The following is a 25,427-nucleotide window of genomic DNA, read 5'->3' on the forward strand; positions in this document are numbered from 1 at the left end:
TGTCTCGGAATTGTGTCTAAAGTCATTAGACTACAGAGGACACAGAGGTTGTATGCTGCCTTTGTTCTGCAGTAGTAAGAAAGCACTAATTCTGTGGTGTGTGAGTGTGTTGAAAGTGGGTGTGAAGGCATGGGAGGGATGCAGTGTCTTAAACGTGGGTGAAAAAGAGAGGAAATTTGTCTGTGCCTCAAGAACACAGAAGACAAATTGAGGAAGTGTTCTGGTAATGTGTAGGGGTCACTAGCAAACCATGCAGGTTTTTTTTTTTTTTGAGGAGGAGTGGGGGTGGGGGATGCCACTTGGGTGGCCTAGCTAGTCTCTCGCCATCCACCGTGATTAGCCCCGCGGACAAGCCCACACCCAGCTCTCCTGCCACCCTCCTCCCAACCCCCTCCGAACACACACAAACACACACTCCCTCACAGTGAAGGCGGCGCCCAACCCCTGTGCTCTGATCATTGATTCTTCTCCTGCTCTATCCATCGCTTGGTCAGTCAGGATGCCCTCCCTACACACACACACACACACACACATTTTGGTGCTGTGCAAGAAGCTCTATAGCTGGGGAGGCTGGTGGCAGACAGGTCTGGATGAGCTCCAGGGCCATATTTATATCTACGTCTGAGCTGATTAATGACACCCGGGGCCTTCACAAGTACCACTGCACTTACACTACTTACTGTAGCTGCCACTCACCAGCATTTAACCACCAGGTCATAAACATTAGCATCTTCACTTGGAGGAGGGAGCACTCCAGAGCTGCATTTAGCGGAGAGCTCTCCAAGTTGGGCATTAGGCACGGCTGGTGGAACCCGTCGCAGGCTAGGTTTGAAAACAAAAACCACATCAGTGGTTGGCAGTAGTGGGTGCATGACAGTATTTCACACTGGTTTCTGTTCTTGAAAAAAAAAAAAAAAAAAAAACACAAATTGATGGCACGAGGAAATGCAATGGAGGATGCATTGGGAATGTTGGGTTGGATGCCTGCATCAGTGATACTCTGAAGGTGTTCAGACAACTTGGGATGCTGGAGAGCAGTTAATGTTGCATGCCAGAGCCAGGTCTGTCTGTCCGTCTCGCACTAACAAACAGGCCGTGCTCCCCTCTGCCACCCAGCCCCTGGAAGCAACCCAGAGACAGGCGAGCGAGGCCTGATATATGATCTGTCGGCTGACATCTGATCTCCAGCTCTGGAAAACACAAGCATCTGTCACATTTGGCTGAGAGGGGTGGGGACTGACACAGAACACAGTCCAGGAGAGAGCGCACACACACACAAACACAAAACACACATGACCTGAAGGACTGGGCCTATGGCGAGGCGTCTTTGTCTAAATATACAGACCTTGGGGAGAGCACTCCCACCTGGGCCTAACCTGCCACTTTGTGTGAAGCCAGCGTTGTTGAGTGGGGTTGCCGAGTGCCATCTTATCAGATAGTGGCGAGTTAACGTGTGAATTCAATTAAGTGCACCTCGTATTGAAAGGGGGAATGCATAGCAGAACTCGAGAAGAGGCGAAACGAGACGTTTCAGTTCAGGCAGTTCACATTCTTCCCCCAAAAAGCGCTCCCTCTAATTTGCCTGGTCTGACTGATATAAAAGTTGTCAAAACATGAGTCTGTTCACAGAGGAACCCTGGGCAAAAAAAATCTTTCCTACACGAAAGATCAAGCCTAAAGCATTCTTTTTCGAGAGCACTGTGTGGCTTCAATGATTTCTTACTCTGGTCTGGGTGGAAGGGAGCCCATACAGTGGGAGGTTAGATAAACCTGGACTAAACGTACGTTACTCGAGGAGAAACAGAGAAAAAGAAACAACAGACGGGGGAAAGGGTTTCATTAGTAATTATAGTGAGTGATTAACAACAGAGTTAAACGCACCGAAATTGCAAAACGTGGTCGAACAGACAAGGATCTTCTGACAATTACACCAATTAACCTAAATGACTCCAGTTGGCCACAGACACAACAAAACGCAGAGCATGTAAATCATGCTATGAGGTCAGAGCATCTTCCTTGAGGCCTCGTCATCCTTCATGACCAAGGATCTTCAGACCTGTAATTTAAGAGATGCGTTGCCGATGGTATGCCATAAATCTCCGATGGCATGGAGAACGAAGGAGTGTTTGTGTGTGTGTGAGAGAGAGAGAGAGAAAGAGAGGGAACGAGAGAACTAAAGAAGAAAGAGACAGAGCAAATAAGAAGGGCTATATTCTGGCATTCTGTAAGAGGAAGAGAGAGGGAGAGAGAAAGAGAGGGAGAGAGAGAGAGGGAGAGGGAGGGCTGTAACTCGTCGGGATCTCGCTGGGTGGTCTATCCCTCCATTTTCTTTCTTTTTCTTCCTCCCCCCCACTCCTTGTGTACAAATAAACTCAAGCCCATTGTGGTTATCTGTTCGCTGTAGCATTGGGACACACACACACACACACACACACACACGCTCGCTCACGGTGGTCATGGGAAGGGGGTCCTGGAGGTCCCGTCAAACAAACAGCACCTCCACAGAGCCGCCTTTACAGCCCAGCGTCTCATCTGAATCTATACGGCAGCATGAATGAACAGCGCTCTCTCTCTCTCTCTCTTTCTCTCTCTCTCACACACACACATTCCTTCTGAAGTCTTTACAAGAAGGTCACCCCAAGAGATAACTGAAGAAACATGTGGAAACGGACAATATCTCCAATATAATAAAAAAAAAGGGTGACACTGAGGATGTTTTGATAAATAGCTGGCCTTTATTTGGACACTGTGTGTGGATGTGTTGATAAAGAGCTATGGTGTAGGAGGCCAGATCGTCCCATCCGCTTTGGTCTCTCTGGGGTCCTCTGTGAAAAAGCGTCTTTCCCAAGGTCCTAGATCTCCATGAGCTGATCGGACCCAACAATGACCTCATTGGTTCTTTCGGCTGCAAGAAAAAGCAAAAGAAAGTTAATTTAGACAAGACTCTAAAGGAGCAGGGCAAGCATATGACCCTTTATTTTACATGAGAGCAATGTAAATGTGTTTCTCTCATCATTGTAGGCAAAAACAAGTCCATTCACACTTCAAGTATAAACAGATGATGTAATTGGGGAACTGGCAAGTATTGACAATATTTTCTGCTTGTCATGTCGATATTATGCAAGACATTTTACAATTTATTTTGAAAGGTTACCAGTCACAAACAGAGCAGTCACACACACACACACACACACACACAGAGCTTCAGGGTCTGCAAGACACACACACACACGACTGTTCAAGCTTCAGGGTCTGCTAGGTAACTGCTCCAAACCAAATCACAGAGAGGGGTAATTAATGTTCCATATACATATTTTAGTGTGACGGAATCTGTACAAAAAGACTGCTTTAGCGTTTCTCAGTTTGGGGAAAGATAAATAGAGCATGGAACGCTAGGAGAGCGCTACATTTCCAAGCCCAGGAGCGAGAGACTGTTTTTTATTTTACTTTTGAGGTGATGGTGTACGTGTGTGTGCTCATGTACGTGTGTGTGTGTGTGTGTGTTGTGGTGGGGGGGAGGGTTAAGACACAGAACATGGAGTGATTCCCAAGTTTCGAGGGGAACGTCTGGTCTCCTGGGCGCATGCTGAGGAAAGTGACCACCTGCAGGAGAGCAACACCTGCCTCCTGCCCGCATGACCCTCCACGCCAGGGTGGTCCCCGGCAGCCGCGGCTGCCCATCCTCACCAACTGGGCCAGTGGGGGAAAAAACGTAATACCTTAAGCAGCAACAGAAGCGCGACCTGATGCCGAAGCCCCAAATGGGAACAGGGTGGAGTGACAGCACAGCGATGGCACGGAGTAGATTGGTTCTGGGAAATACAGATTTCCCATTTGTTTTAGTGGCAGATCTTCATGAGTGATGGTGTTTAAATACAACTTGTGTGTGCTATGTGTGTTAGCAGCGCTATGTGTGTTAGCAGCGCTATGTGTGTTAGCAGCGCTCTGCTTCCACTCTCTGACTTGCTCCTTGTATGCACACTGTTTTTTTTTTCCTGTCATGAATGTAGCTATTCTCAGTGACGGTGACGGGAGGTAGAGGTATGGCTACGTTCTTGCCAAACTTCCTTGGTTTGTTGATAAACCAGATGCTTTAAGCAAATGATTAAAGTCTGGAGTTATTTTAGGTGTATTGTGACAGTTAGGCCAAGCCCTCGGGCATGACAAGGATGTCTGTAAAAAACTAAACGTTTCAAAGCAATTCAGACCAAGGGAGGCAAATATCGAACTTGGGTAAGCACTTTGGGGAGCCTTGCTAAAATATTTACGAATTTCAAAGAATGACAGGTTAATGGATGCCATAGGTAACATAACATAATTACGCCCTCAATTATTGTCCAGGTCATGGTCCAAAAAATGTTTGAGGAAGAGACTTTTTCATCATCAGTGTTTAAAGAGGCACTTAATGACAATAACTTTGTTTAAGTTCAGCAGAGATGGCAAAAGTACTCAAGTAGAAGTACAAATACTGGTGTTAAAAAATACTCTGGTAAAAGTAGAAGTACTGATTTAACTTCTTTACTCAAGTAAAAGTAGCAAAGTACAGGCTTGGAAATTTACTTAAAGTATAAAAGTAAAAGTAGTCTTCTGAATGACAACCATTTTTTTTTGCAACGGTACCTGGACCACACAAATGTTACTAGAGTGCAAGAGTGCCAGTCTCTCTTTTTAAATCTTCCTATAACCTGTTGGGCCATTTCTAGGCTTTCCACCCTAACATTGCACTGCCTAATTCAGAGGGCAGTGTGTTCTTTTGGCCTACCATCAAATGGACATCTTTAGAAAGCTAAGATCCTGTAGTTTCTTAGGAAGCACTGGCACCGAGTTACAGAGCCTAGAATATAGCTTTGTTCTTTCTGCCGGATAACAAGAATCTCTGAACTGACCACATTTCAGCCCTCTAGGTCACTGATATGATGTTTTTAGAAATACGACTGAGCCCTGGCACCAGGTCTTGTGAAGCTGTGTGCAAAAGTAGATCAATATAGAATGAAAAATTAGTACTTTAGACCATTATTTGCCAAGGTATGCTCATGCGTTTTGTAATGGCCTATGGAAACTCCCCATAGGACTTTTGGTTACCCAAAATGCATATAATGACAATAAAGGTATGCATTTCTGAGGTTTCTTGTAGACAATTTGGATTGTATGTCAGGTTCTGATATAGAATGACTACACAAAAGTCTTAATTTTTCATTTTCTTTGCTGGCTTCATGGGTGTGTATAAGATGGACTATACATTTGCACAACTAATATTGGATAAAACAACATGAATATTTAATTCCTATGGATTCCTGTGAATATTTCAAGACCAGGAATGTAGTGGTAAAATAAGAGGTGGGTAAACTATGAATTCTGTGATCACGGTAAGGTGGACTGCACCATGCAGTATCAGATTTTTAGAAAAGGCATTACAACATGGTTGATGATCGTGGAGGTTATTGTCCAATGTTTATAACAATACAGGTGGCATTAAGTGGTTCATAGAGTGTTGATGAGTGTACATATTGTTATTGTGGATAATACAGTGTGATTTTGTTTTATGTTAACAGTTGTAATTGGTGAATAAACTCTTTTGAGAGGTGGATAAACTCTAATAAGAGGTGGATAAACTATTTCTGAAATTTCAAAAGTGGGTAAACTGTGTTTACTTGCGTTTAGCCTCCACTACATCCCTGTTCAAGACCCAATGCTGCATCTACAGTACTTATTGCTAAGGATATAGGCTATACTGCAGCTAGAAGTTAGAAAGAAGAAAGCACCAAAGGCAAGGAGAGGAGGAGGGCATTTTTGACTAAATTTAATTGAGACATACTACTACATGCTAACGTTAATGCCATCAAGCTGCAATGATTTGCCGCGAATGAATGGCACCCAAATCTGTCGAGTCATTTTGTAGTGGTGCGTCAAGTGCAACGTATATTCCCATCCGCTATTGATGACGCGAAAAATAATTAACGGTAACTCCACTGAAATTATTTGAAACTAAAGTAACGAGCCAGTTTTGTAAAATGCAAGGAGTAGAAAGTACCGATATATACTCTTTTGATCCCGTGAGGGAAATTTGGTCTCTGCATTTATCCCAATCCGTGAATTAGTGAAACACACTCAGCAAACAGTGAGCACACAGTGAGGTGAAGCACACACTAATCCCGGCACAGTGAGCTCCCTGCAACAACAGTGGCGCGCGGGGAGCAGTGAGGGGTTAGGTGCCTTGCTCAAGGGCACTTCAGCCGTGCCTACTGGTCGGGGTTCGAACCGGCAACCCTCCGGTTACAAGTCCGAAGCGCTAACCAGTAGGCCACGGCTGCCCCATGTAAGGAGTAAAAGTAAAAAGTCGCCTTAAAAATAAATAGTAAAGTAAAGTAAAAATATCTGAAAAATCTACTCGAGTACAGTAACAAAGTATTTGTAACAAAGTATCCATTTCTGTTCAGCCTACTTACTAATGTGGTTAACATGTGCAAATGCACTGTTTACTCAGGTAACTTGATAACATCAGCTGCTAAAACCATCAGGTGTTCATAAGGACATTAATAATCCCAGTTATAAATGATCTATTTAATATTCAGTAGGCATACATGCTTCTCTATAATTTTCTCTATTACTTTAAAATGTGGAGCCTATAGACATCTGCCAAAGAAGTGCATTGATAGTGCATATAAACAGCACTAATGATATATGATTGAAAATATACTTAGCAAAGAAATTCATACCATCCAATATACTTTTGGTCTTTAATTTTGGCCTACAGGACACATACTGGATCTGAAAATTGCTATCCCATTTCCATTACCCAGCTTACGTTCCCAAACAAAAGCGTCTCCTAAATACCATAAACAGAAACATGGCTGTGCATGGCTGTGCATGATCAATGTATTAAATTAGATAATAAAAGTATTCATGGTTTAAATATTATGGCAATTATATCACAATATAATTTGGTAAGTGTTGAAAAAGCAGAGCAGAAACAGGATGGTCAGATGAAAGAGGATCTCACATCTCTTATTCCATTACTTTTTTGGGTCTCTGTTGTGGTATCGTTATCGAGATATTTACGGTGGGTATCATAATGGAAGTCATAACTTTGGTATGGTGATGATGACACTAACTGCACAACAGAGTTGGATAGAGCCACACTTGTGGTTCATTGGCGTGTAGTTCCACCTGTAGTGTTCCTGTCAGTCTTCGGCTCGGTGATTAGCGAGGGCTACTGGCCTGCAGAGAGGACATGTTATCCCCACGAGTGTCCTGCCTGCCGACAGCATCCAGAGGGAAAAAAGGCAGGGCGTGGACTCGGGATTCTGTGTGTTCTTTCAAGCGCTTCTTTAATCTGTACTAATAGTCATCATATTGAAATGTCATTCAAATCTTATTTATAGTGGTATCCTTGGTTTAGAGGCTGGGATTTTTTTTTTTTTTTAACGCTGGTGCCAAAACCATCTAAAACGGAGCACAGCTTTCAAGTAGCTTCAAAGGCTTGCAAGTGCTTGTTATTTCAGGAGGGTAGGGACATCAAAACTACAGGGCAACTTGGCACTTTGATGAGTTTATTTTTTTCCCTATTAAATTAAGATGATGACTCTGCTTCAGAAGTCTCAGAGGGACCGCCTGTCATCCCCTGGGCTCCTTGGGGCAGGATATTTATTGCAGTTATTATAAGAAATGCCTTTTAAATAATAGGTTACAATAACCTCAGTGCTGGGTTCTTTCCTTTATTCTGGGCGATATCTTTGAATGGTGGTCCTTAGTGAGGCTTGTAGATTTCGACTGAATAGCGGGCTGTGTGTGATGTATTAGTGTGTGTGTGGTTGGCTTGGGGGTGTTGTACAGCAGTCTAACTTTGGGATTTCTGGCAGTAGGTCTGTGTGCCCCAGCCTTTGGAGGTTATGCTGGGCTAATCAGGTCCAGTCGCACTTTGATACCCCATACAGTGGTGAGAGAATGGTGAGGCGGGGGGGGGGGCAGGAGAGGAGGGTTGGGGGTGGGCTAGGGTATGGAGGCTGGAAATTGTTGCAGTTCGGAGGCGGGGGTGTGTGGAGCAGCAACACCCTGTTGTTCAATTAGGCCTGGGCAGTCTCTGGACATCTTAAGTCTGCCTCTGGCGGTGTCATTGATGGAGAGGTTAGAGACCAGGGCTCGGACCACCCGGAATACAACAGCCTCCAGCCACACACAAGCACACACACAGACACACACACAGGTTTGCATTCACTCTCACACACCCATGCAAAGCCCACAGTCTGATTTAAGACTGAGCGGATTAAGAATATTAAAAATAAAGCTCAATTGTACACATAAGCTTTGGTTTTAATGCGCTATTAAAGCAGATTACAAGCCACGGCTCACTCTCTCCCTCTCTCTGTTTAACACTCACACACATAAACAGAAGTTGACTGAAAGGAACACACACACACAAACACACTAAGGTGTGTGTTCAGAGCAGTGTGTGTGTGTGGGTGTGTGTGTGTGTGTGTGTGTGTGTGTGTGCAGGGGTAAAAGTGTGGAGTGGTGGATTGTTGTTCGGTGCTCACCCTCTGGCTCTATGCGCTGGCTGCTTCCCACCAAACAGTACTTAATGTCAGCACTGCGCCCAATCACTGCGTTGCTGCAGATCACACTGCCCTGGATGTTACACCTACAGACAGAAAAAGAAATAATACACTACCATTATACAGGAGAAACAGACACACAGACACACTTCAAGGCTAGAATGTTGCCTACACACACACTGTGGTAACCATGAAGTTAAAGTGAAAGGAGACACCACGTAGACTCCTCCACACCAAACACTATCCCTGGGTCAGCATGTGTGGGAAGAGTGACACACACATTTCAGACTTGTGTGACAGAGCTTTGTGCCTTATGTGTTTCCACACACACACACACACACACGCACACGCACACGCACACGCACACACGCAATATGCTGTATGTTTACAGCATTCAAAGAATAATATTTTCCTGGGATCACTTTGGCACCATAAAACTTTATTTGCACAGTTTAATGTTTACTCGACTTGCTAGGGCCAATTTCACTCTTCAACCCCCCCCCCCCTCACCGTTGAAACATATTCACCATGAACCTTCAGCTTTCATGTATTCTGATAATTACACAGCTGAGGCTCTTGTCCCTTTCTACACCCCCCCCCCCCCCCACCGAGGAAACCTAATATCTCAGAGTTTTTCTTTTTTTCTGCCAAGCTTGTTTTATTTTCCTGAAGACAGTATTAGCATATATATTAAAAAACAACACCAGCTTCCCCACGTTTGTGTGCAAGCGAGCGACAACAATGCTATCAAAAAATGCTGTGGCATCGTCGTGCATGAGAGGGTGTGTATCCTGTGTGTGTGTGTGGCTGAGTGTGGCGTGCATGCATGTGTCTGCTTGACAGTCCCTTTGGCACAGTGTGAGCAAGCTGAACACGAGAACGTGTGAATCTAGCAGGAATGAGAGCTCTAAAGTGGCCCACATCTGCATGACCATGATGAAATATTCCCACTTAGAAAACATTGAGGGCAGCAGAGGTCTCCTCTGTGCTAGAACTGCTTAAGAGCAACAAATCGCTGATCTGCCTTTTAAAGCTTAGCGAAAAAAGAAAAAAAACCCTTTCGACTGGGCCGCGTGCTCCGGGATCTGTCTAAGGGGCCGTTTATACGAGAACGATTGCGAAGGAAGACGACAAAATATTTTATCACAAGTGCCTTTCGTTTACACGGCGACCCTGCCATCGGGGCTTGAAGACGCAAAAATCTGAAGACGCCTTCCAGAGTGTAGAGTTTTGAAGACTACCCGGTTAAGCGCCTCCGCCTAAACGGCTAAACCAAAGATCCTTGATTACCTCTCTGGCTAAACTGTCAAATTAGAATGTCTGAGGCTGCGGACGTATCGGGGTTCTATCACACCACCACCCAGCGGTCTGGAATGCATATCCAATTGAATATCACATACTCTTATGCCTTTCATATAAAACAAAGATTTCCCCTGAGAATGCTCGCCTAAACGCGAATACAAAAATGAAGACGAGACGCCACTTCTGCCTCTTCTCTTTTCATCGTCACCGTATAAACGTAGCCTAAAGCGCTATCTTCACACATCACTACAATAGGAAATAAAGGCTCCTGGGTGGCGACTTGGCCCACTCCCACAGTCTGACTGCAAGAGAGAGTCAGGCTGGAGGAGATGGACTGAGATAAGCTGACAGAGCGAGAGAAAGAGAGAGAGAGAGAGAGCGCTGAACAATACCCAATATTTACTTGTTATGTTCTGTTCGCTACAGTCATGCCTTGGTAATATGACCATGTGTTTATATTTCATAGCAATGAGACTTATTTGAATTCAGAAAGAGAGAGAGAGAGCGAGAAACTGGGAGATAGAGAGAGATAGAGAGAGAGAGAGAGAGAGAGAGAGAGAGAGAGAGAGAGAGAGAGAGAGAGAGAGAGAGAGAGAGAGAGATATGCAGTTGGCAAGCGGTAGACCAGGTCTGCTATCTCTGAATGTGTGTGTGAGTGTGACGTGTCCAGTCCTGCCACCATTCACATGGGCAGGTTTGCCTTGGCAGAGGCACATGGGCATTCTATTCAGGTGCTGGCAGTGAAGGGGACGCCGAGCAAAGGACGAGAATGTGAACATGTGCAAAAAGACAAAAGAGAGAGATAGAAAGAAAGAAACAGAGAGAGACGGATAGAGAAAGTAAGACGCACACAAACAGAGAGAGAGAGAGAGAGAGAGAGAGAGAGAGAGAGAGAGAGAGAGAGAGAGAGAGAGAGAGAGAGCGAGGGAGGATGTCGGGTTCAGGGTGATGGGAGATTACAAGGATTGGCGTTTTTTAAACAGAGAGACCACCAAAGAAGCTGTGCTGAAATACCACTAATTACTAACACCATGCTCCTCCTCACTATGACCCCCCACCCCTAGAGCATGCACACGCACACACACACACACACAAACACATTCACACGCACGCACACACACATTATACACACACACACACACACACACACTCTTCCCAACCCCTATACTCTACCCATACTCATCCCCCTTACAAACACACACACACACAAAATCCAACACTTTGTAAACAAGCACTCCTACATGCAAACAAAGGGTGGAAAAAAATGCAAGTGCCTTCTTTAACATGCCAGGGATTTGCTAATCCCTTCTTACATTTTTTATGTTCTGAAAGAATTGCTGTTTCATTCTTTCTTTTCTTTCCTCCTTTTCTTTCTGTCCTCCTTTTCTTTCTTTCCTCTCCTTTTATGCGCGCACTAACTTGGCGATGAGGGTAGCCATGCTGGCTCTGGGCTTTGGTTCTTGGGGGGAGCCAGTGCTCAGACCAAAAGCCCTTCCCCAGGATTTAAAATAACAGACTCCTTTTTTCTACTTCACAGTGCTCCCTCACAACAATTCATGTTATCCTCAGACTTCCACAAAAGCGAGCAAGGACGTCATTTACTCAAAATCAGCTTTAATCTAAATTCTTTCCGTTTGGGGTGGGGTGGGGTGGGGGTTGGTGGTGGGGGAAGAGACAAAAAAAAAAAAAAAAAAAAAAAGAACGAAAACGAGAAAAGAAATTAGCAAGTGTCTGAAAGAAAAGACTGCTGGCAAGAATGAGTCTGTGATCCAAAAGAAGTGAAACAAATGTTACAAATGTTATGACTGGCTAAATGACATGCCCGATGCTTTCAGTACATGCCCTGACAACATGAAAATTGATGTGAGTTACTTTCCTAGAATGAAACAGGGGTTGGGAGGGGTGTGTGTGTGTGTGTGTGTGTGTGTGTGTGTGTGTGTGTGTGTGTGTGTGTGGAATGGGGGCTTTGTATCTATATTCATCACCTATCTGTGTGTGCTGAAATGTGACCTTGTTCAGGGTCACCGAGTAGCCATTCACATTTCACAACATACGTTTCTGTTTTTTGTCAACACAACAAGAGTGGGACTAGTCTTGCCTCCAAACAGTCCCATCCCATCCAGCCCCAAGTCTCGCCCGCAGGCCACGGAGCAAAGCCCCGTCCCCCGAGTGCTTCTTCAAAAACAGGGTTTTTTGTTCAGTGTAAGCACTGCAACAAGGCTTTTTGAGAAAAGAAGAGAAAGTCCTCTCACCTGTTCCCTCACACTAAGCACTTAAACCAGCATTAACCACTTTGTCGGAGACTTTCACCGTGTGGAAAAAAGTGCCAAGTCCAAACTGCTGAGAAATACCTTGGCTGACAACACAATCGTATGTTTAGAGTACATTTTGGGTCTTAAAGTGACCAGACATTTTATCAGTGCAGCATTTGAAATTAGTTCTCTATGAAAAGACAAGAAAATCTAAATTTTTCAAATTTGACAGTTTCAATTGAACATTTCTCAGCTTTTGCGAGGCACCCATTTCAACTCCTTTGTTTGTTTTGGGAATATCTCTGCTCTGAGAAATGTCTCAAGTGTCACTTAAATACACATTTTTCATTAAACATGGCACTAGCGGAGTGTGGTGACCGTGTTGAAAGCTAGAGCGTAGACTCAGCGTTCCTTTGCAGAAAAGCACTTGCAAGATGCCTGAGTCTGATGCCTGGTTAGTGGTTAAGGAAGTTGGATGCTGGCCTATCCACCATGACATGTATTAGACCAGACAGAGAAAGACATGCTGCAGAGAGAGAGAGAGAGAGAGAGAAAGAAAACTTACCCTTCCTCGATGGTTACACCATTCATTATGATGGAGTTGGTTATCTTAACCTTCTCCTTGACTGTGGTAGATGCGCCAATCGTTGAGCGTTTAATGGAGGTCTTGTCGGCTATCTGACAGGAGGCTCCAATTATACTGTCAGCTCCAACCTTTCCAGAGACAAAACAGACATAATTACAGCTCGAAAGGATAACGATGACTTAGCCAGCCACTTGATCCTCAAGAGCTCGAAACACAACTACATTTTTATTTCACAGATAGAGGCTGGCTTATTACTTGAACAGCATGCTCTTCACAATGTGAGCCTTACCTAATGGATTAAACCTGGATTACCTAATTATAAACAAAACTAAGAGAGACGGACACATAGACAGGTAGAAAAAGAGGAGAGGGAGAGAGAGAGAGAGAGAGAGAGAAAGAAAGAAAGAAAGAAAGAAAGAAAGAAAGAAAGAAAGAGAGAGAGACTTAGGACCCCTTCTGCTACAAAATAAATCACCTGCACAAGCATAGGTGTTTGTGTGTGCTGAACACCATCGGCCCAGGAAGGTGCTGGCTTACCTGACTGCGTTCTGACACCAAAGCGGACGGGTGGACAGGAGGATCATCAAACAGCTTGGGAGCCTGTACCACACAGCACACAGGGCATGCTGTAACTCTCAGGGCATTTACTTGTTCTTAAAGTTCCTAAAAAGAGCTAATCTCCACAGGGTATTGGCCAAAGTTGATCTTTAACAGCGCACTTGGGACACCTTTGATTCATCTAAAACCACGGTTGTCAAACTGGGGTACGCGTACCCCCAGGGGTACGTGGACTGATTTCAGGGGGTACGCAAAAAAATATCTAAGTCATAACTTATGCCTTTTCAAACGTTTTCTCTATCCCACGTTGGTAACTTAACTTCCGCATTTGCACTGCACATTAAAAACATATTTTCTCCGCATTAACAAAATATTCGAGAGTGGAGACAGAGAGGGTAAAACAGCGTTTCTCAAACTGAGGGCCGCGGAGACATGCCAGGTGGGGCGCGAACTGACGTGAAAAACAGGAGTTTTTTTAATTATTTTTTTTATCTGTAGCCTAGGCCCAGGTAGCACCCGATGCGCAATGGACGCACGGTGTTATTCATAGGGAAGCGCTCGTGTCAAGGCAGCTTAGTTAGTCCCGACCTGAATGAGATTTTGAACGAGGTTGTGAGAGTGGTGAATTTCATCAAGACCCGCCCTTAAAAGCGTGTCTATTCTCCGCGACTTGAGAGGAGATGGGAGCTGACCAAAAGGCTGTACTGTTTCACAGCGAGGCAAGGCTTTCCCAAGGTAAAGTGCTGTCGCGTGTTTGAGCTCCGAGTCGCCTCTTCTTGGAGGAAGAGCGCATGTTTGAATCTTCAAGCACGTTCGCTAATGAACATTTCTTGACGAAGCTGGCCTATTTTAGCGATATATTTGGAAAGCTCAATGAGTTAAATCTCCAGTTACAAGGCAAAGACAAGCACCTAGCAGATAAGATCACTGCATTCAACAAGACGATTGTGTGTGAGATTAGGTGCAGATCTATTAAAAATCATTACATTCAGCACATTTGTAGGCCTATCATATGTTGACTATTGATGAGATTTGTATCATATGTTTATGATCCTATTCACTATTCTCGACAAAATTGAAAAAAATAAATATTAATAAAACAATTAAAAAAAAACTTGTTAACAATTGGTGGTGTTGGGGGTACTCCGAAAGATCATAATGTCTCAGGGGGTACATGCCTGTTAAGTTTGGGAACCACTGATATAAACAGTCTTCAGTGCGCTGAACTGAGGACTAGGCAGAGACCTTTTCTTAGTTTCCTACCTATGGTACGGACTCGCAAATATGCTAGCTTGACCAGGACAACCCTTTCAGAAATGTATTTCCACTGTGGACATCTACACCAGCTCAATCTTTCCCTTTCACCCATGGGAGACGGAGAGCGGTGCTCACCATGCGGTTGGCCTCGATGTAGGCGGCCAGCGTGTTGACGCGATAGCACATGCCCTCCTCCATCAGGTGCATGTAGCAGCGCAGCTTGCCGCCGTGGTACGCCTCGCTCATGTCACCGCGGTGGTCATTCCAACAGGAGCGCTCGCGGGCCAGCTGGAACAGGCTGTCATCTTTACAGGACATGAGGATGTCTACGAAGAGCAGGAGGGAGGAGAGAGGAGAAAGAGGAGGGGGGAGGGAGGAGGGAGAAGAAGAGTGTGTAGACATGGTTAATGAGGGTGTCTGTTTGGGTGCAATGAGAAGATGTGTATTGTTGGTTGCATGACACTGTTATAGGGCAATTCCATGGAAAATTACATTTTTTGTAACATCAATAACGCCAATAAAATGTGATGATATGGTATGATGTGAATGATTACATGAAATTTGAGCATTTGCTATTTTTGGCTGAAGAATGTACATGAGAAAAAATGCACAAAAAATGAATGTTATCATTCACATCATACAAATGCCAAGGCATTTCACTGGCGTTATGGATGTGACAAAAAAGTCAATTTTCTGTGGAATTGCCCTATATCTATGGAACTTACATCATGTTAATGATTGTAGTGTTTAGCAGGTGTACAAGTGGCAGCCATGAAACAAAAGATGCATTGCCACTTACCACACCATGCAGTACATAGATTGTACTAACAGGGTGTATTAATATGTAATAATTAATATAGGAATACAAGGGCATGGGCTATTAAGAGAGCATTACTACTGTACTTACCAAGGTTTGCATTCCGTTCCTTCTTCTTCTGGTCCTGATCACTGTCATCTTTAGGCCTCTGTGAGTTAATGGACTTGGAGAACTGCTTCCGAACCAAAAAAGGCACCAACTCCCCTCGGATGGAAGAGATGGACCTGAGCATGAAGAGACCAGTTAAGGCACTTAAGACAACACCGCAGCAGGGTTGGATGTAGCACTCGGCTCAATTAAGACAACACCGCGGCAGGGATATAGCACTCGGCTCAATTAAGACAACACCGCGGCAGGGTTGGATATAGCACTCGGCTCAATTCAAGCCTGATGTGTAGCACGCAACTAAAACAACATGTTTTTGGGACACACCTCTAGAACAAGACATACAGACAGTGGTGCAGTGCATGCCATTACAACTTTTTTCAAATCAACCCCTCCCCCCCCTACAGTTAGTTAGAGGTCATTTGCACATGATATCTTAACAAGGCAAAGACTATAGGCCCAGAGAAATAACACCAATTGTGCTGTTTTTGACATGTTCAAACAGGAGCTGACACCGAGGCCTGGTATCAGAGCGGGGCGTTAAGTATAAGTATATATATACTCTTTTGATCCCGTGAGGGAAATTTGGTCTCTGCATTTAACCCAATCCGTGAATTAGTGAAACACAGCACACAGTGAGGTGAAGCACACACTAATCCCGGTGCAGTGAGCTGCCTGCAACCACAGTGGTGCTCGGGGAGCAGTGAGGGGTTAGGTGCCTTGCTCAAGGGCACTTAGGGCGTTAGTGGTGTCCCTGTCTGTTGTGTGCGGTCAGGTCTCAGAGCGGGGCGTTAGTGGCGTCCCTGTCTGTTGTGTGCGGTCAGTCGCGGGGCGTTAGTGGCGTCGCTGTCTGTTGTGTGCGGTCAGTCGCGGGGCGTTAGTGGCGTCCCTGTCTGTTGTGTCTTGGTCAGTCAGCCCCGGCGTTAGTGGCGTCCCCGGTTGTGTCTGCCGTGGGTCAGTCCTTGGGCGTTAGTAGAAGATCCCTGTCTGTTGTGTGTCCCACCGCTCCAGCTTCCCGCTCACTGTCTTACTCACTTTTGAAGCCAGATTACAATTTCCATGTGAAAGCGGAAAAAGAAACAACAGATACGCTGTGTCCATTTTCCTCCTTCAGAACTGCACTGCATATAGCTTTTGATAGGGCCGAGGGGGAGAAATAGAAGAGAGACGAGATGGAGAGAGAGATGGAGAGAGAGAGAGAGAGAGCTGGACAAAGACAGACTCAAATGGAGACCTGAAAGGAGAGTGAGAAAGGAGAACTGAACACTGAAGAAAAAAACGTCAGCATACTTTGATGAAAGAAAGAGAAAAAGCACAGGGGGGAGGAGAAGAGCCGGAGCAATGTGGTGTGTGGGGGTGGGCGAGGGGTTAAGAATGGCAGGGTCAGCCTCCAGAAAATGATATTTACATCAGTGGCTCCGCAAATTCAAAACAGAGTGACTGGGCTCCGTCTTCAGAGACAGGGGGAGAGTAAGGGTGAGAGTGAGAGAGAGAGTGAGAGAGAGAGAGCGAGAGAAAGAGAGAGAGCGAGAGAGAGAGCGAGCAAGAGGAAGAGAAAGCCCACAGTGTGTGAGAGGGACACCGAGCTGATGAGCTCAACGCAGCCTCTACCTTTAGCTCTCCCCAAGAGGCTGTTGAGAGTCCGGCACAAAGCCCGGCAGAGCTGCACAAAGCCAGGGCTGGGAGCCCCCAGAGAGGGGGGCCGAGGAGTGGAGGTACTCTGGGTGGGGGAGAAGGAGGGGCCAGGAGGGGACTAGTGAAGGGAGGCCTGGGCTGACAAGACCCTGGGATCCTAATCAGCAACTCAAAAAAGGGACATAGAGAAGATGGAAGGGTGGAGGAGTGGTTGGGGAGACTGCAAGCTTTCGCCCTCTTAAACAGTCACTTTACTTTTACGCTCCTTTATGTTTAGAGACATTAAAAAACTCAAAATGACAACAGCGTACCTCAGCAATTAAAGAGGGTCTTTGAAAATCAAAGTGGAAAAAAAATGAATGCGAAAGTGAACGTTTGTGATTGACAGGCTCGGACACACAGGGCGATTGCAGGGTGGAGCGTGTGGGTGTGTGGGTTTGTGAGTGTGTGAGGGGTGTGTGTGGGGTGGACACAGTGACCATAAACCTGGAAGGTGACAGGTTGTAAAAGTACTTAACACCTCGCTTAAACACCTCAGCCGGACTCAAAGCCTTGCTGCTCTATATGGCTACGCTAACATGCTAACGCTTGGTGTTCTCCACGAGAATAGGCCTAGCAGATGTTGTGCTAAGTCTGGGCAATGCTTGTGAGAGAGGAGGAGGAAGAGGAGGAGGAAGAGGAGGAGGAGGAGAAGGAGGAGGAGGAGAAGCCGTGCTGTTAGCATCACTGGGAGACGTGCTCTGTTAGAACTGATGATAGGGCTGACGCGAGAAGGGTTAACAGAGCAAGGAGGTGTGAGACTGTTAACAGAGTGGGAAAATCCCATTACTTGTTGTCTACTAAGAAGTCGACCACAGATCTCTTCAGGCAGTACAGGTGGGCATCCAACAGGCCTGTCTTGATGTGCATCCTGGGATGTCTGTGAGTGAGAGAGAGAGAGAGAGAGAGAGAGAGAGAGAGAGAGAGAGACAGAGAGAAAGAGAGAGAGAGGGGAGGAGGCAGAGATCAGAAAGTGATTTAAGAATGCCAATAAAACTCTACCCAAGGACTGCAATACGATGAAATCTGATACAGCAAACCCACAACAGTGCCCCAGGGTAGAAAATCCAGACGCGGGATCTGAAACATCAAAATAACCAACACCAACAACAAAAACAGAAACCCATTTTTTCCCTCTTGGTTGAGGACAGATGCTTCCTAATTACACGGTGAAGCTGGTCTGGGTTTGGGTTGTGGTGCGGTCTCTAATTTACCCCTACCTACCCAGTCCACATCTTAATTGGCCTTTTTCGAGGTGCTTCCAGAGGACCATCTGCTCTGGCAGGGGCTGAGGGGAAGTGACACGTCTGCGAGAGGAACTTTGGGAAAGCGACGGCGGGCACCCAAGCTCTAACGGACGGCCTGGCTTCCACCGTCTCCTTTACGAGGACACAGATGCCAAGGCTGCCAGACCCCCAGCGGCTTTACAGCAGGACACTGACACAACAGCAGGACACTGACGCAACAACGCTACTGCTGGAGCCATCCACAGACCTCCTGTGAGCAATCAACATGGCCCAGAGGGAGAGAGGGAGAAAGGAAGAGTGTGTGCAAGAGAGAGAGAGAGAGAGAGAGAGAGGAAGGAGTAAGGAGGAGAGGGAAGTGAGAGAGTGAGGTGGGGACTAGAGAGGGTGAGAGGGAGAGAATGAGGTGAGGGAGTGAGTGAGTGAGGGAGGAGAGAGGAAGAGAGAGGGAGGAGAAGAAGATGAGGGAGGGAGGAGAAGAGGATGTGGTAAAAAGAGGGAAAAACCCATCTCCAGGTAGAACAGAAACCAAAGCAGCACCTGTTGCGAAACTAACCTCTACCCAGTCACGACAGGCACACGGCTGCACTCGAGTAAGAGGACGTTGGCCGGCGAAGCCGCAGGATCTGGCCTGTATTTGAACGCTGGGCTCGCCTAACGCAAACCTGATGTGCTGAACTCACCCAGCGGCGTCCATCAGCGTACACATAGAAAGGCCGGGTGTTTGTGAGCGTTTTTTATTCGCCTTGTCTCCTTCTGCAAAACAGTGACAGATATGGCGAGGACGCTCCAGAGGAAAATAAAGCTGAAGAAACAGTAAGCTTCATTAGCGCACTAAATGGTCCCAGACTCTGGCCGTAAAAGTGGACAAGGCCAAAAATGACAGAGCGCCGTCTGTACATCGAGTTGAACACACCATTAAAAGTGCTGGATCCACCACTTCGCTGGGCTGCCATCAGTCATCAGCGGTGCAGCGGTTAACAACCTCACGGGGGTGCACAGTGCGTCTGTACAGTACATCTCTGCTCATGTTTGTCAGTATGAGTATGTATGTGTGTGTGTGTGTGTGTCGTGTGTGTGTGTGTGGCTGAGCAGAGGGCCTCATCCCATCCTGCTGGAGACATTTATGATGCGCGAGTGTAAGAAAACCATGCCCTCCTGTCCCCCTGTGCGTGTGCGTGCGTGTGTCGCGTCGCGATATTGTGTGTGCGTGTCTTGGCAGCGGCGTGTGTGTGTGTGTGTGTGTGTGTGTGTGTGTGTGTGTGTGTGTGTATGAGGGGGCGCTGAATGCCCTCTGACACAATGGAGCATCGGCCGGCAGGACTGCTGCTGGCGCCAATCTGTAAACCAGATGGAGCCTCATATAAATCATGCCACGGAGGGAGGAGAGTATGTGTGCATCAGTGTGGTATGTGAGTGGTATATTATTGATGCGTGTGTGTGTTGGGGGGGGGGTTAATAAGCAGATTATGATGACTTCTGAGCTGTTCCACCAGGCCACAGCATGGGGCTCCTCATGCCGAATTCCTGAAAAGCAGGGAGGTGTGCTAACTGACAGAGGAATATTCCACCTCACACGACCACATATGGCTCCAGAATGTGCGCTCATACAGTACAGACACACAAACACACATAGGCACGGTATGGGCCAACAGGTTGCTGTAAGTATATACTGAGCTGTGTGTGTGTGTGTAGTGTAGTGTAGTGTAGGCCAGCATCCAGGAGGAGAACGGCGAATAAAAGCATGACTGAGATTTATGGGAACACCCAACAAGTGACATCATGGTTTGGCACCTGTGAGAATGAGTGTGTGTCTGAGTGTTTGTGGGTGTGTGTGCGCACACATGGGATTGTGTGTGGGGCCGATGACTGTGTCTTTGAAGGGAAAACTGTAAATGTGTCTGTGCGTATGACTAGACATGCATGTGTGTGTGTGTGTGTGTGTGTGTGACTGTATGGTGACCATGGGCAGGGAATGTGTGTGTAAGTGAATGAGTGTGCGGGGCGGGGCTTTATGGGTACGAAGCTGTGCAGGGATCCAATACAGTAGAGTGCTGAGCTTGATTGAGAGGTGCTGCTAATGAAGTGGCCCTGGATTTAAAAACACCAGGCAATCAGACCAGGCTGGCTCAGGGCCTTATGATTTTCTTTACTGACATACACCATGCTAGCACGCTAACCTACAGTTGGCTGTGTGTGGCTAGTACTACCATGATGAAAAGAACAAAGAACATGAATGAAGTCTGTCTAGACTACTCCAGAGTGATCGGAACTGAACAATGTGATTAAGTCAATGCTTGCGGGGGCTTGTGTGACCTGCGCAATAAAAATCTGCAATACAAATGGCAAGTTCTTAGAAATGCAACTGTAGCGGTGATATTTAGCCAACCAATGTTGTTTCCTGCTCCTGATGGAAAACAGATTTTGGCACTAAATACTTTCTCATAACGTCTCGGTCCTCTGATGTCACTGGATTTCCTCACAGCTCTCCTCATTCCCGTTTGGATGGCTCACTACTGGCGTACAGAAGAAAGGGGGAAAAAAGAAAGGAAAAAGGAAAAAAAAAAAAAGAAAATAACAAAAGAAACATTCAGGAAGAGCCAGCCAGCCTGCATGTGAGTGAGCAAATGTGAGTGTGTGTATGTGTCTGTGTGTGACTCATTAATGGCTTAAATGGCTTACAACTAAAAAACTCTGACACACACACACACTCTACCCCCTTCTCTACAACTCCACATTGCGGTACAGTGAGGTCATGCACTCCAGAAACAGTCTTTTTTTTCTCTCTCTGAAGGGACAGAGGGAGCGTCAGAGTCAACAGCAGCGGCAGCAGCAGCAACAGGGCAAATTGACTCAGGCCGCCGGGCTAGCCGGAGGGCTCGCGGCAAAACACCCGCTCCTTTGTTCTCGCCACTTGCCCCGGACCTCCGCACATAACAGCCTCGGGAGCGAAGAGGAGGGGAGGGGAGGGGAGGGAGGAAATGGGGGTCAAACTGTGCTCACATGACCCCTGGGAGCAAATGGGGTATTCGTTCGATGCGGAGGTCCATCAGACACATGTGATTCCCACTCTATTTTGGACAAAGCAAAGTTTGCCCAGGATTATCGGAGGCGACGCTTTTTTTTTTTGTTGCTGGATGAAGCATACGCTGTACGTCAGTGTGTAACGTCTGCACCGCACTCGGGAGGCCTGAGAGGCGGTGTTAACATGCTGGGGCTTGGGATTCTACCATCTGTAAAACCTTTACTGCATTTCTCACCGTGAGAGTTTAAAACACAGACACACACAAACACACATGTGCACACACACACACTTTAGCTCTCAGTCAGAGGAAACTGAAAGAAAAGACTCTTCATCTGCCACCAATTTGAACAGGAAAGCAGAGCAAAAGTGTAGGTGAGCGGAATCGGTAGGAACCGTTCAGAACTGTGAAATCAATTCAAAGGTCAATTAGCATCACATGTGCGGCGTGTTCCCGGATCCCAGGTGGAAATGAGAGGCACGCGGTGAGGTTGTCCACAGAGCCGCCATTTTGGAGCACTAACTCGGAATAAACGGCATACAGCGAAAACAAACAAACTAGGAGAGCTCCGTATTTAGCCAAGTCGTTTCCCATCCACTTTTGGTAACTGGTTATTGGGGGTATTTCTATTCTTCTGTCGGGCAGACATCTGTATTGCCTCAAATGTGGGTGGGGGCTGCCCTGATGATTCAGACATGACACACATAAACACCACAACACAATAAAAGCAGTTCTCGTTGGTGCAGGGAAAACAAACTAGACCGCTGGCGTGCGACACACACACACACACACACACACACACACGGTGTAACACAGATTGGCAGGACTGGCTGGGTAGTGGTGCTGGGGTCGGGAACGCCGCGCGCCAGCAGCCGACGCTGAGAGGTGAGTGTGCCTGCTCCGTCCTCGCTGTCTACGCTGTATAAATACATGGCAGACGCTTGCAGACGTCGAGACGACTTAGACAAACAAGGGCCGCAGGAGCCGGGAAGGGGGAGGCCAGACAGCTAGCTGCGCACACACACACAGGCAGCACACACACACACACACACACACACAGGACAGTGGTCCTCCGCAACCAGCCAGGTTAGGTCTGGGCTCGTGGTCATGCATAACCACAGACAGGCCTGGGGCAACACAAACAGCCGCCACAGGTGAGTCTAATTCGCTGGAGGTGTTGCCTTGGCGAAGGCCGATGGACATGTACGGCGTAATGAGACTAAACAGTTTAGAGGAAGCGCGTGTCATTTGTGTGCAAGTATGGACCGTCCGCATGCTTTTAAACTGAGGCACAAGGCAGGACAGACTGTCTGTTGATATAGGTATGTGTGTATGTACTGTATGTATATACAGGCCTCTATGTGTGTGTGTGTGTGTGTGTGTGTGTGTGTGTCCATGTGCGTGTGTGGGCGCTTGTATTTGCAGCACGCTCACTCACTCACTCGCTCACAGCTGCTGCGGACCCTCTCGCCCTGGACAGGATTTACAGTGGCTCTGGCTCCCTGAAGTATTTACGAGCTCCTAACAGAGCTCGCTCCAAACGGACGCCTCGTCTGCCCGCTCCCGGAGCTCTCTGGCCCTAACGACACCAACGCCACCCCTCCCCAGAGGCAGCGCCGAGCGAGGGCCAGACCCAACCTGCCCGCTGGTGCCCTGGGGCACATGGTCCAGAGCAGCCTCCTCTGAGCAGCAGCACAACCCCGTGGGAAGGGGCCAAGGCTGATATGGGGTGAGACATTATATAAGAGAAAATGTACTTTGGGTGCAAGTAAGGTTAGAGATCAAGTAGTTGAATCCATAAGTAAGTAAGTATATATACTTTATTTATCCCGTGAGGGAAATTTGGTCTCTGCATTTATCCCAATCCGTGAATTAGTGAAACACACACAGCACACAGTGAACACACAGTGAGGTGAAGCACACACTAACCTGGAGCAGTGAGCTGCCTGCTACAGCGGCGCAGTGAGGGGTTAGGTGCCTTGCGGGGAGCAGTGAGGGGTTAGGTGCCTTGCGGGGAGCAGTGAGGGGTTAGGTGACTTGCGGGGAGCAGTGAGGGGTTAGGTGCCTTGCTTAATGGCACTTCAGCCAAGGATGTGGGCATAGTAGACCAGTGCTCAACCACTTCCCCGCCCACATTTTTCCTACTGGTCGGGGTTCAAACCGGCAACCCTTCGGGGTTCAAACTGGCAACCCTTCGAAACCCTAACCAGTAGGCCACGGCTGCTCCCACGGCTGATCCCTTCCATATGAATGGAAGAGATCACTAATATGAATGTATGCTGTGGCAATGGGAAATATATTTGTGCAGTACGTTCATACAGTACATGCCCGCATATAGAGATAGCACGTATGTAAATGTATACAGTAACAAAGGCAGTTATTTTAAACAAAGAACAAAGATGAGCCACATCACTGGCAGCCGAGCCCACTATGGCAGAAGTACATGGAGGTTGGCTAGAGAGAAATACACGGAAATGGGTGGAATTGAAAGAAACCAAGCAAGAAGAAAGACAGACAAAGTCAAAGAGTGAATGGTGAGGAGAGAGTTCCCGCTCTGCATTGTGAGGGGTAGGTCTGGCGGAGGAGGAGAGCGAAAAGAAGCGCCTGGCGAGCAGCCGAGGCTGAGCAGCCAAAAGCGAGCGGAGTCCCCGGCCCAGCCCGTGGTAGTTGGCAGGTCTCATGACAGGCAGGCGCAGGGAGGGCCGTGTTTTCATTCCATCCCACACAAACGCCGAGGTCAGCGCCGTGCAAGGCCACCATTGTTCTTGAGAAGTCTGCTTTAACGCCACTACCACCACTATGCCCCACCACACACACACACACACACACACACATTCACAGACAGCCCCACACACACACACATATTCACCCACATTCACAGACAGCCCCCCACACACACATGCAATGACAGCTCTGTGGCCAAGGCTGGAGGCTTGATACATGAAGTATAACTTCATGTAACCGAGAACAGACTGATATACGTGGGTGTATTTCTCAGTGCACATGTGTGTGTATATTAGTGTATGTTTACACATGTGTCTAATGTGTGTGTGTGTGTGTGTATGTGCGTGTGTGTGTGTGTGCGGAGTTGAATAACCTGTTAATATACAACACAAATATTAATATCCCTATTTAGTTATTTTAAAACAGACGGAATCATGGTAAAATTTCTCTTACCAAGTCACTGTTATCTTGCAGTCACAGTAAACAGTGGATCTGAGACATTTTCTTTGTTAGGTTTCAGGTAAAGTAAAGAGTGCGTTGCTAGAGACCTGTACAAGAAAGACCAGAAGCTATCCACCTTATGCTCTACAATAAATGATGCATCCTCAACGCAAATAACAAAATAACAACTGAAAAACACTGTCAGATGTTTGAATATATCAAATTATTTGGTATTATTATTATTTGTTACACATCCCTAGTGTAAGTATGTGTGTGTGTGTGTGTGTGTGTGTGTGTGTGTGTGTGTGTGTGTGTGTGTGTGTGTGTGTGTGTGTGTGTGTGTGTGTGTAAACCCATGAGCTGAGAACTGTGGGCACAGGCAGCTGGTCATGGAGTGTGATGACTTTGGTGGGTGCTTGGGGTGCGGTGGGCGTTGGGCACTGGCACTCACTTGCGCATGATGGACTTCCTGAGGGTCAGGCCGTCCTCCAGGTCTGCCTCGTTGGCCATGAACAGAAGCCTCTTCCCCGTGCCGTCCACACCAACAAAGTCCCTCTGCTCGCCTGCGAGTTAAGCAAAAGCAGCGCAGACTGTTGGAGCATTGCGAGCACGTTGGGCGATTGCCCTGCAGTCGGCTTTATTTACAAAGCTGCATCGATCAACCGTACAAACATCTTTCCTACGGTCTTTCATCATTGTGACGGATGCTTACCCATGCTGTTTGTCAGGGCAGACCTCGGACCTCTAGGTGCATGCAAATATTTGGCTAAACTGTTTGAATCGACATGCCAGAGTCAGATTCAGGGCTAATGGAGTTTCAGATGGACTCCAAGCAGAAGCATTCTCTCTCTCTCTCTGTTTATCCAATGAGATAGGAAGGCCTGGAGATGGT

At 46.8% G+C, this 25,427-nt stretch overlaps 1 protein-coding gene across 1 annotated transcript in view; it reads right to left on the minus strand.

Moving 5' to 3' along the window:
* Positions 1 to 2,713: 2,713 nt before the first annotated feature.
* The window catches only part of eif2b3 (eukaryotic translation initiation factor 2B, subunit 3 gamma), a 34,033-nt gene continuing 11,319 nt past the window's right edge, over positions 2,714 to 25,427 (minus strand). Inside the window, exons 5-12 of the mRNA XM_048257494.1 lie at positions 24,987 to 25,098; positions 17,894 to 17,983; positions 15,415 to 15,548; positions 14,643 to 14,833; positions 13,230 to 13,292; positions 12,672 to 12,820; positions 8,535 to 8,638; positions 2,714 to 2,905 (exon numbers count right to left, since the gene is read on the minus strand). Coding sequence (XP_048113451.1) covers positions 2,853 to 2,905; positions 8,535 to 8,638; positions 12,672 to 12,820; positions 13,230 to 13,292; positions 14,643 to 14,833; positions 15,415 to 15,548; positions 17,894 to 17,983; positions 24,987 to 25,098 — 896 coding nt within the window. The 3' untranslated portion in view covers positions 2,714 to 2,852. The remainder of the gene's footprint in view (positions 2,906 to 8,534; positions 8,639 to 12,671; positions 12,821 to 13,229; positions 13,293 to 14,642; positions 14,834 to 15,414; positions 15,549 to 17,893; positions 17,984 to 24,986; positions 25,099 to 25,427) is intronic.

The sequence above is a fragment of the Alosa alosa genome, chromosome 1 (genome assembly GCF_017589495.1).
Source record: "Alosa alosa isolate M-15738 ecotype Scorff River chromosome 1, AALO_Geno_1.1, whole genome shotgun sequence".
Lineage (NCBI taxonomy): Eukaryota > Metazoa > Chordata > Actinopteri > Clupeiformes > Clupeidae > Alosa > Alosa alosa.